Source organism: Hakea prostrata, chromosome 7 (genome assembly GCF_041222555.1).
Source record: "Hakea prostrata isolate BN-2017 chromosome 7, UWA_Hpros_2, whole genome shotgun sequence".
Taxonomy (NCBI): Eukaryota; Viridiplantae; Streptophyta; class Magnoliopsida; order Proteales; family Proteaceae; genus Hakea; species Hakea prostrata.
In genome coordinates, this window is record NC_142606.1 from 23,210,611 (window position 1) to 23,222,860 (window position 12,250).

General features: G+C 38.2%; 1 protein-coding gene across 3 annotated transcripts; it reads right to left on the reverse strand.

Moving 5' to 3' along the window:
• Window positions 1-4,935, reverse strand: LOC149010649 (Ppx-GppA phosphatase). 3 transcript variants are annotated; one of them, XM_089164177.1, is made up of 3 exons: window positions 4,765-4,935; window positions 3,443-4,636; window positions 1-294 (listed from the first exon to the last, which is right to left on the reverse strand). In XM_089164177.1, the coding sequence occupies exons 2-3, from the start codon at window positions 4,535-4,537 to the stop codon at window positions 217-219; spliced, it is 1,173 nt and encodes a 390-aa protein (XP_089020303.1). In that variant the 5' UTR covers window positions 4,538-4,636; window positions 4,765-4,935; the 3' UTR covers window positions 1-216. The 3 variants fall into 3 exon arrangements, with proteins under 3 accessions (XP_089020303.1, XP_089020305.1, XP_089020304.1); XM_089164179.1 differs by having other exon boundaries at window positions 4,761-4,935; XM_089164178.1 differs by lacking the exon at window positions 1-294 and having other exon boundaries at window positions 2,107-4,636; window positions 4,765-4,933.
• Window positions 4,936-12,250: the final 7,315 nt, after the last annotated feature.

A 12,250-nucleotide genomic window follows, 5' to 3' on the forward strand; every position in this document is an offset into this window, starting at 1 on the left:
AGCAGAGACAGAGAGAGTGAATGGGAGAAAATAGGTTAACAATCTGTGTGGCAGTTCTATCCCTGATCTTCAATCTTTGTTTATAATGCTTAGTTGCATCAAATATTGTCTAGATATAAAACTCAAGTAATAAGCTCATAAGGAGACTAACCTAAGAGTCACAACTGCACCACGATGGGGGCACTCTGTCCTGGAGTAGTTTTCAGCAAAATCAATTCAACAAATTACTGCAGCTCTGGAAATCTGCTTTGAGTACTTTTGATGTCTTAAATATTGAAAAATCTCAATGAAAGTCTCTACGAGAAAGAAAAAAAAGCAGATCTGAATATATTGGCCATGGTATATGATCAATCCATCAGAAAACCAGGGTCAGCAATACCCACAAGGCAGTATACGTAAGATAAAAATATAAAGTAGACTCTCAAAACCACAATAGATGAAGACCACCTATAAGAGCTCCGGTAATTTGTAACAATAGAATACTTTCTTAATAATGTACCAGAAATCAAGGTAGAAAGAACCAAGAAAGAAACGATGGAGAGGGAGAGGAGTATGGAAGAACTAGTCCTGCAACTGAACAAGTGAGTATTTTTATTGCTCAGCACCTATAACCGACCAAAAATGGAGTTACAACCTAATGGGCATCCAACTTAGTAGGGCACCGTCTGACAAAGAACAAACCAACTCTAACTAGACTTGGCTTAATATAGAGACAACCCTCTATGTGAGAACTACATACCAGTGATGCCATTTCTGCTGCAAAAACAGTAAGCACACTTTCACACCTTCAGTTTTTGTATTTCTGTCTACAACACTATATTTTTTGAAGGACCATAATCTGGTGCAAGTTCCAGTTTTGGAGGGTCTTAGAAGAGGATGGATTGGAGGTGGCCCTAACACTTGGCATTTTTGGACAAATTGGATGCTCTCAGACCAAACCTGTGCTATCACCCCAAAGCTATGGCTTCTTACAGCAATATGGTCAATTCAATTTATAGCTCATTGAGAAAAGAAAGCTATTCAATCACGTTCTTTACAGTTCCCCAAATTGATGTGAACAAGGGTTCACCCCCTGGCCAAAACCTTAAAGTGGGCCCCAAGGCCACTCCACCCCCAAGAGGGGTACTTTGGTCAATTTCAGCCCTAATTAGTTGCTGGAATATAATTTCAGAATTTTGAATTTTATTTCCAAAGTAAAATTTAGTTTGAAGTCTTAGTTGGGTTCTAGAGTCCTTAGGAGTCTTTCTTTAAAGTAGGACTCTTATAGATATCAGTTAGTCTTTTATTTCAAGAAGGTTCTCTTTAATCTTGGCTACTGTTATATTTCAAGAAAGTTCCTTTAATCTTGGTTAATGTTATTTAGTTGTAGAAGGGTATCCTAACTTATAAAGGAACCCTAGTTAAGTTGATTTCTATGTAAGGCTATAATAAACTAGTCTATGGTTAGAAACTTTGGTCTGCATTGAATAGAGATTGAATATTGTCTGTAAGAAACAGGTCATGGTTCTCTTCATGCTGGCCACGGCGGATTTAAGAATCTTGATTTCAGTTGCAGCAACCTTCTTCAACAAATCAGCAAGCCTTCTCCAAGAAAGTATATAATCCCCAGCCCCCATCTCCTCACTCCCCTCTCCTTGCATCACTTCCCCACCCTTTCCCCTAAAATCGCAGCAATGCCAGTCCCCTCCCTCACCTCTCAAATCCATCGCACAGCCCCCCTGCCCCTCCCCTGTTTGCACAACCCAGAAACCCCCTCCCCCTTGCTGTCGCACCACCCTCCCCAACCCCTGCATACCCTAGAACCCTCTCCCCTACCCCACTTCACCTGAACCCTTCCCCCACCTCCCTTTTGCCTTGCGGCATCCCCTTCCCCCTCTCTCCCCCATTCGGTACCCTCCCAACCCCTCTCTGACTTGTGGCAGATCTGAAACAAGAAAAGGAAAGGAAAAAAAAGAAGAAAAAAAAAGAAAGCTCAAAAGATTGCCTAATATCCATCCAAGAAACCACCAATTTTTTTATCCAAACCTTTTCCCATATTCCTAAAATCTTCCCTAAAGCTTACCAAAAGTAAATCAAATTATTCCTTCCCTTTCCTACAAATTCTAGGATCAATTTTATCCCTCAAGATCATCCCACAGGAATTTGGTGAAACCCTAACTTTTCCCTGTCAACCTATAATATCCCACTTTTATCTCCTTGGCCTTCCCTACTATCCACATTTATATCAAAACAACCCATATTATTCCTAACTTGCCTCTAGGATCTTCCCACAACTTCTTTAGAGATCCACAAACATCCCATAATATTTTAGGCTTAGTTGCTGAAAGATTCTGGGCGAACCCTTCAATTTTAGGGAAACCATCTTGGGAACCCTAACCCTAAAATCGGGTTCACATCACAAATAATGACAAATTCTCCGCTGCAATTTTGAAAAAGGGTAACTAGGAAAGAAACAATGACTTTGAGAGATAACCTTCCTGATTTCCATCTAAGAGGTTACACTACGCCAATACTAAGTTCAAATTTACCTGTTAAAATGTCACCCCCCCCCAATTCAGAAATCTTTTTGACTAATAGAATAGTTCTTTCAACTGTTCTTATTTCAACTCCATCGATGATGATGAGCCTAGTTTTATATCATTTAGCATGAACTATGGTTGTTCATTCTTCAGATCTGCTTTTGTTGTTAGATTCTTACCATATAATGTGAATTATTTATTGTAAAAATTTATGAAAAAGCTCCATCTTTAGATCGTATAACACATGACATGGAAAAGGAGAACTAAAAGGCTCAATTTCCCTACATGTCCGAGTATATTCCAGAATCAAATAAAGTATTAGCAAATATCAGTTTTCAAGTACCCATTGTTGCACCCAACTTGATCATTTACCTTGACCTCCCTCCTCACCACTATAACCCTGAAGAGGACTGCAATTCAATAGAATAAGATGGGAATATGTTCTCACTTATAAAAGAAGACATCCATAGCTGACCATCGTGAAAAATCTAAATGCTTACGCACTAACAAAAGTAGACTTTCAAGTAGCACCAAGCCAGGATCACCAATACCTTGGTAATATGGTATCGCTATTCACAGTAGCATTATTAGCCCCAAAAAACATTCAAATTTATGAAGCAAACATGCAAAAGCAATATCTGCTTCATCCAAAAAAGATCCCAAACTTATTTTCACATCCTCTCACCCACAAAAGAAGAAGAAAAAAAATCTTGCCCAAATAATTTAGTTCCGGAGTATAAATATCCTGTGGAAGACAAATCTTCGGCAGCTTCAGGGTAAAACTACAATCAATAAAATTTAGATAAGATGTAAGGAGAAAAAATCATGTTTAATCTTACTAGATTATATTGGCTAAAGTCTAAATTCAGACTATAACCTCAACACAGAGAATAACATGACAATCAGCGCAGGGACGGTGATACCCTAGCGATGTCTGCAGAGCGCACAGATGATTTCATCTTCCTATCACTATTAAACTTTTTTGAAAGGTGAGCAACAGATCGCCGTCTGGCATTCACATTGATGTCATAGTCATCGCAGGCAGTAGCTAGGATTTCTGAAATGATCCCTTCTCCTAATGCATAACCAGAAACTTGCATCTTATCAATTTCAAGAGTCTCAAATATCTCAGACAACAGAACTGCCCCAGCAATAATATATTCTGACCGCTTCTTGAAAAACCCAGCTCTCCTTGCTGCCAGTATACCTCCACCATCCAAACAGCAAAGCCTCTCAACAACAGCACAAAGTTCCTCCCTACTGAATCTCCAATTCCTTCTACCCGGTAAGGTTTCCAGGGCGGAAGTCAAGCCTTGACTGAAACCACGGAATATAGCATTCTCAATGGAGCTCACTGTTCCAGATGAACCAACGGCAATCTCGAATCCGACCTCCTTGATCTTCTTAATCAGTCCAGACTCCTGTAGAACGGAACGAATGTGGTTCTGTAGCTCTACGAGTTTGCCGTCCTTAACAAAAGTCTCTGTTAAATTAAGATGCCCTAGCTTCAATGAAGTCGCAAAAAGAACCTTTCCCTGCTTGCCTATAACGAATTCAGTGGAACCACCTCCGATATCAACAGTTAAAACAGTTCTATCGTAAACCGGTAAGAATTGAAGAACGCCAAGATAAACAAGCCGAGCTTCTTCCTCCCCAGACAATACGTCCACCTCAAACCCTACTTCGTCTCGAACCCTTGACAAAAATTCATTTTGGTTGGAAGCTTCTCGTACGGCGGAGGTGGCAACAATCTTGGTGTGATGAACTCGCTGCCTCTGCAAATCCTGACCAAATTTCTGCAAAGCAGCAATAGCTCGCTGCTGGGCATCGGGGGAGATAATAGCGTCTTCCTCAATCATTCCACGGCCGAGGACAACAGGCTTCTTGCGGCGTCTAACCGCAAGGAACTTACCATCTGGGGCTACTTGAACCACCAGCATCTTGAATGAATTGGTACCCATGTCGACCGCGGCTATAAGTTTTGAGGAACTTAGTGGGTTTGAAAGATCAATCGCCATTGTTCCTTGTGGTCTGTGGTTTTCCGCTTTATCTTCTTTTCCTAAAAAATCTTGCTTGAGTCTCTGTAGCCCGGGTAGGGGTGTACACAGCCGGCAAACCTTGTTGGAATAAGGAACACAAACACGAATTTTGAATTACGAATCAAAATCTGTTCACTGTCATCAAATTCGATAGGAACTCAACCATTATGACAGTTGCAATATTAGGGCAAGAGTTACATACTTACATGTGCCCTGATTCTCCCCCTCCGTTCATGGGTTTCAAATGTTTCAGGGTTTTCTTTATCAACCCGAATAGCATAGCGCGACTGCGCGAGTAGTTTTTTTTTTTTTTTTTTGCTAGAATAGCGCGAAGAGTGGACCGATGAAGATTTTTCTGTTTGTAAGGGGGCAAGGCGATAAATTCGAAGGAACGGTATTTGGGCTTCATACATAGAACCCATGGCTGACTAAAAGCACCATTGGTGTCATTATGGCAATGTGGGATTGACCAAGGAACTATATATCACTGAATTTCGATGATATTGGGACGGGGCAAAACTGATATTGGGACGGGGCAAAACGAAATTCTCGAAACGATATTTAGCAGACATCACTGAGAAATCGGCGATATCTGGAGATAGATCGGAAATTTTTATTTTTTTTATTTTTTGTGTGTTTGATTTTTATGCTATTTCTTGCATTCTTAGCAATTTATCTTGCGATTCCATTACAATCTTACCAACTTTATCCCAATGATTCAAGACTCAAAAGTTAATGTGCTAAATGTAATTAGGAGGAGAATCTACATAGAATAATTTATAAATAGTAAAACATTTAATAACAAAATCTTCAAGATTAATGAGCAATCTTACCAACTATATTCTAGCGATCTAGTCCTCAAAAGTCAACATGCCAAATGTGGTTAGGGAAGAGTATATACATGAAATAATTTATGGAAACAATTTAAATTATGAAGGGATTTTGTAATAGAATAATCGGTTAATCATTCCAACTATGTTCGAATGATTTAGGCCTTAGAAGGTAACATGTTAAATGTGGTTAGGCAGGAGATTTAAATGAAGATATTTATATGAAATAATTTAAATTTACCACATATTTGCATTAAATTAGGATATGCATCAAATTTGGGCTCAAAATGACAAAAAATATCCCGTGGGCAAAAATTACCGACAGTCAACATGCCAAATGTGATTGGGGAGGAGTGTATACATGAAATAATTTATGAAAACAATTTAAATTATTAATGAATCTTGTAATAGAATCTCTTCAGAGTGATTGGATCATTCCAATTATGTCCGAATGATGTAGGCCTTAGAAGGTAACATATTAAATGTGACTAGGTAAGTGAATTTAAATGAAATAATTTTTAGAAAATAATTCAAATTTACCACATATTTGCATCAGATTAGGATATGCATCAAATTTACCAAAATTATTGAGTAAAAATATCCAAAAATATTAGGGGCGAAATTTTCTATATGGGGGGCGAAATATCGCCGAGATTTCCCATTTCGCCCGGCGAAACTTCGTTCCTTGGTATTGACTACGAGTTGGAGTTCCTACCAAAAGGGTTAAAAAAGAGAGAAAAAGCATAATCAAGTTAAGGATGATTTGGATCAACCCCTTCTTTTCTTTTTTTAGGTAAAAAAGAAAGGATTTTATTGAAAAGAAAATCCTCTGTACAACCTACACCTAACAAATCAAACAGTAAAAGCCAGTAAATACGGGGAGGGGGGAGGGGGGAGTTTATAGTTAAGGATACTTCTTGTGTGAGTGCACTGTCATTTGCTAAAGAGTTCGCCACTATATTCATTTCACGTAGAACATGTTTGAACGAGATAGATTCAAATGATTCTTGGAGATTGAATATATTAGCTACTATTGGGAATACCTTCCAAGGAACCTTTGTGAGGGGATTATGTAGAATACTAATGATTTCTTGATTATCCAATTCTACTACAATATTTGCTAATTTGAAGTCTATCGCCCAGATCAGTGCTTAACGAATGGCTACAGCTTCCACCAGAAGGATATTCTGAGCTACTAGACTTCGGCCGAAGCAAAAAAGCATATGTCCTTGAGAATCTCGAGCAAGACCTCCATAACTTGCTACGTTTTTGTTTGGGAAGAGTGACCCATCTACATTTATCTTGATCCTCGGATGGATAGGTGCCTCCCATTTAATGTTTTTGCGGCTATTGTGAATGGAAACTTTCTCATCTTGTTGACAATAAAATTGAAGGCCTTTCCAAATCTGAAAGTATGTTTGTGTAGAAGTGGGATTCTCTGAGGAATTGATTAATATGGTATAAGCTTTCCAGAATAACCAAAGAGTTGTTAGGATTTCGATTGTGGACTTAGTAGGTGTGTTTGAATGCCATTGAGAGATCATATGTGAGACTAAGTTTTCCAAATTGTCATATGTAGCCATAATGGGAAAATGAAACTCATTCCATACCTCTTGTGCAAACGGACAATCTTTAAATATATGATCCGGATTTGTATTATCTTCACCACAGTGGAGACAAAGAGGGGAGCATGAGCATCCTCTTAGGAGCAACAAGGAGGCTGTTGGAAGCTTTTTATGAAGAACCTTCCAGAGGAAAAAGGTGACTCTCAAATGCAGAGGTATTTTCTAGAGCTTGTCTAGATACTCTTCTGTGGTATTTGATGAATGTAAGAGCACGTAGCTTGCTTGTCTGTAGAAAGCCTGTAAGTTGATTTGACTGTGAATTTCTCTAAAGTTATCCGATACCAGATTAATCTATCAGCTTGCAATGACATGGGGAGAGGGATTGAGAGAATCCTGCTGATCAAGTCTGGTGGCCACCATTGTTGCAATAAGTCTCTATCCCAAGGGTGTGTGCGAGGATCAATGAAATGAGCCATTGTAGTAGGTGAGAGATGAGAAAAAGGGTAACAACCTCTGTCTAAGTCTGTAGTAGGAATCCAACTGTCAGTCCATGGGTGTATGTTTTGGCCATCTCCTATTTGCCACTTGAGTCCCTCTTTAAGAAGATCCCAACCCATTAGCAATGACTTCCAACCCCATGAATTTGTTATTTGTGGCACAACATCTAAGAAGGAGCTGGATTTGCAATATTTTTGTAACATCAGTTGACCCCACAAGGATTGGGGATTCTAAAGTAACTCCCATGCTTTCCGAGATAGAAGGGCTAGGTTAAAATCAAAAAGATTTTTTGAAGTTCAACCCACCAATAGATTTTGGTGCGTAAATTGATTGCCAGTCAATAGTATGTACTTGCTGCTTGTCACCGTTTGATAAGAAGAAGACCTTCATTTTCTTGTTAATATCCTCTATTGTAGTATTTGGCAGATGAAAGCAAGACATAAAGTTGGTAGGCATAGCTGCTAGGGTGGACTGGATTAATACTGCTTTACTAGGGGGGCCAAATAGTTGGATTTCCATCATTGTAAGTGAGTGTTGACTCGATCTAGGAGTGTGAGACAGTGTTTTCTTTCCAGTTTACCTGGAAAGAGCGGAATGCCCAAATAGATGTCATCTGAAGATGTGGGAGAAATGTGAAATTGTGATGACAACTTTCTTTTGACTACCGCTGGAGTGTTTGGACTGTAGTGAACTCTTGTTTTGTTGATATTTACAACCACTTCTTCTTACTAGCTCTACTTTGAGTGAAGACAAAATGTCGAGTACTCGTTTGTTAAATTTTACTAAAATAAACACTTATGAGAAATGAGGCAAATGAATAGTTAAGATTTCATCTCGACCACGAGTTTCAATATGAACTGTAGGCTGCAAGCCTGTACGGTAATTGCACATCATTGAAGCAATTTCATCCTATTACAGCAAAGATCTTACCAGTTCACTATTTTGGGGTGAAATTTGAAGTTTTCTACTATTATGACTAAAATTATATGTCACCCACTTGTAATATATACCGTAGATACGGTTTTGGTTTTGGTTTTTATTAAGATTCTCTTAGGGCCTGTTTGGTTACATGAGTCAAGAGATTTCAAATATGTGGAGTCATAATTCATAAAATTAATTGTTTGGTTAACCTGAATCTGTGGAATGAAATCTATGGATTCATCTTGAAAAACTGTTTAGTTGATGTGATTTTATTGAATGCGCAAATGTTTAGCACTTTTATAGCTAGAGTAAAATTTCTGGATTGTATGCCATAACTCTTTTATAGTTGGAGTAAAATCTTTGGATTTTACCAGATGCCTAGATTCACGTTTTTAGTGTAACAAAATGAATCTATAGATTTCATGAATCCAGGGATTTTCACAACCAAACGAGTATAAATCTCAGATTCTCTGGATTCATATAACCAAACAGGCCCTTAAGTAAGAAGTAGAATAATTCTAATGGTTCTAAATTATTTACGTATCTCCTATTTAATACTTTCCCATATCCAACACTTTAGTGGATAAAGAGATTCTCCCTCAAACCATCATCTGCCTGCCTACCTTGGCTGGAAACCACCACACTCCTGCTAGAAATCTCTCTTAGCCCAGCATGACAACGTCCCCTACCAAAATCTTTCTCTCCTTGTCTCTTTACCCATCAGAGCTTCGTTGTCCAGACTGGCACCAGTTCCAAAAAATAACTAGGAAGTTTTCGAACCCACAACTCAGGAACAACAACAGGATCTTCTTTGTAGCTACTTCCTGGCCTAGGCCATCATTGGAGCCAATAGACATGCTTTATTGTTTGTCTTTGCAAAAGCACTTCCACATTCCTGTATTTGAATCGAACTATTCCGATGCAACTGATGGATAAGAATAGATAATGAGAAATAAGTCAACTCCCTCAGTAGTCCCTCTTAACTGGTTTTATAGGAGTCTTAATTGAACCGTTGCTGGAGAAAAGAATGGCTATGGCACTCTCCCTTTATGCTGAATCACATTATTTTCCTCCTAGATCAGTTAGCTATAGTGTGCTTGACCAAATCAAGTTAGTTACCCGATTGTAGATAAAGTCAATGTGACAACACATCCACATTTTTTATCAAGAATTAGGATTTCTTTATTTTACCGAGTTTGGTTATTTTGGAATCTTTTTTCTTTTCTGTTAGCTTGTCAAGTTGCAGTTCAATGCTTCCTTCATTCGGAGATGTTTGTTGTGGAAGGGAGAGAGACTTCTAGTAGGGGTGGTTTTTGGACGAAGGTGGGCAGTTTCAGGCAAAGTATATGTACAAGATGGATAAAGGTTCTTTCACTAACCAAGGTATGAGAAGGTATTAAATGGGAGCAATTAGGTAATTTAACTACCTCATTTTACTCCTCACTTAATGGAATCTTGATTTGACAAAATAAAATAAGATAAAAATAAATAAATAAATAAACCTAGGTTACTTGTTGTGTATATATACGAGTAAGAGACCTAACAGAGAGAAAAGAAGAGTCAGTTACAACAAAGGAGGAATACCCCACCACACCCTAGATAACTGAAACAGGTGCCCCACGGGCTAAGTAGTCCACAAACTATTAAGATGCCTAGGAATAAACTGAAAATAAATACAAGTAAATCTGGTAGTAAGGAGTTTAATCTTACATAAGAGACCTATACATAACCAATCTAAAGAGATAGAAGAATATTGTAAAGCTAAAATCGCAGAGTGGCAATCCAAATTTACTTGGATTGCAGAAACTCCTAGAGAAGATGCTAGAAGAAAACCATCACGGATGGCCTTCAATTCCATCATCAAAGCTGATTGGGCTGAACTGAACTTGCATTGTGCAATCAAGAAAACTCCTACTGAATCCCAAAGTAAGCAGCTTCTCCCTCCTGAAGAAGAGTTTTTCTCCCAAGAATCGTCAACATACAATTGGAAGAGGTCAGTGCCATCTTAATTTCCAAATTTATTGTAATATGGCTCGGTTCCAAATAAGGATCAGTACAAACATGGAATTGGATCTCTCCAAACAAAGAATAATAAAAGTGTATGGTATGAATAACCAAAGGCTTTATGTGCCTAAATAAAACATCATTTCTAGACTTCCAGATACATCAAACCACTCCAAATTTGATCTATTGTATGATTATCATCTGCATCATTAAAATGATGAGCAATAAAGTCTATCCAATCAAAAAGTGAGTCACCTAAAAAGTTTGATGTATCAATCTGAAGGCGGGATAAACACCAACATTCCTTAGCATGATCACAGAAAAATAAAGCTTGACTCACAGAGTCACAGCTTCATTACCAACACCAAAAATTAAACTAGGGGGGGGGGGGTTGGGAGCTACCTCTAATAAATAAAGAATTACTAATAGTCAATGCTTCATGAGAGGAGCGCCATAAAAAGTGTTTAATTTTGGGGAGGGTATCCATGTTTAACATCTTATTCCAGCACGAAGATACAGTTGAGGAAGATGCAACATTACCATGGGAGTCTGCCATTACCATACATTGGTAGTAGGCTAACTTAACATTGAACCTACGATGCTTAGTTTTATACCAAATCCAAGAATCATTTGTAGAAGCGGAAAAAATTGGGATAGATGTTATAGCTGTCACTTTAATTGGGGGACAAAGTGAATGCAATAAAGGTAAATTCCATTGAAGGTCATGCCATATTATAAGCTTATAGATTAGTCTGGCCCCCAGGATAGGGAGTAGCAATATACTTGAGGAGCAAGGAAGGGATTCCCTTTATAGATATCAATGCTTAGAGTTGACCCAAAAAAAATAAATGCTTAGTCAGTTTCTCACTTGTTTCAAAATGCCTTCTCTTAGGACACACCTACCCCTAGGCCATAAGTACACTTCTCCAACCCCAAGAGCATGAGGTAGGGGTTTCCATTTTCAAAAAAGATTTGCCTCTGATGTATTTTGCTGTCATGACTCTAGTCCATAATGAATTTGGAGATGTTAAAAGTCTTCAATTTTGTTTGGCAAGTAGGGCTTTATTAAAGCAACTAACATCACGAAAACCTAGGCCACCTTCTGCATAAGGTACCCCAACTAACCCAATTAATGCCTCTACCCTGATCATTCTTCCACCAAAAGTGTCTAATCATTTTGAGTCATTTTCTCACATAGTTATTTTGGAATCATAAAACAAGACATAACATAGACTAGAAGGGCAAAGGCAATCGCCTTGATGGTGACTTATTTTCCTGCATGGGAAAGAAGTTTCCCCTTCCAACCCGCCAATTTAGATGCTAGTCTATCTAGGATGAAGGAAAAAATTTGGGTTTTTGATTTACTTATTGAAGATGGGAAGCCAAGGTAAGTACAATGAGACTGTACCTCCTTTAAATCCATAATATAAGCAATATCAGCCTGAATATTATCTGGAGTCTTTGAGTTAAATAAGACTGCGGATTTGGCTGTTAATATGTAACTTAGACACCTGTTCATATTCTTGCAAAATGGTATGAATTTGGGAAACACAAGTAATTGAAGCTTGAGCAAATAACATACAATCATTAACAAAAAAATAACTGTTAATTTTAGGGGCATGATAAGTAATTTTATTCCTGACAATCTAGGGATTCCATGGTTTAACAATAATCTTTGGGAGAAAAACTCTTAATATAGAATGAAGATATAGGGATTCTGAAGGCAACCCTGTCTAATATCTCTCTAGGGGATAATCTTCTTGGATAATGTCCCATTGATCTAGATTGAGTATTCTAATGTACTTGTAATATTGAGAACCCCAAATTTCACCCCAAACCAAACTAATGGGTGACGTGTAAAGCCTCCCAAGGTC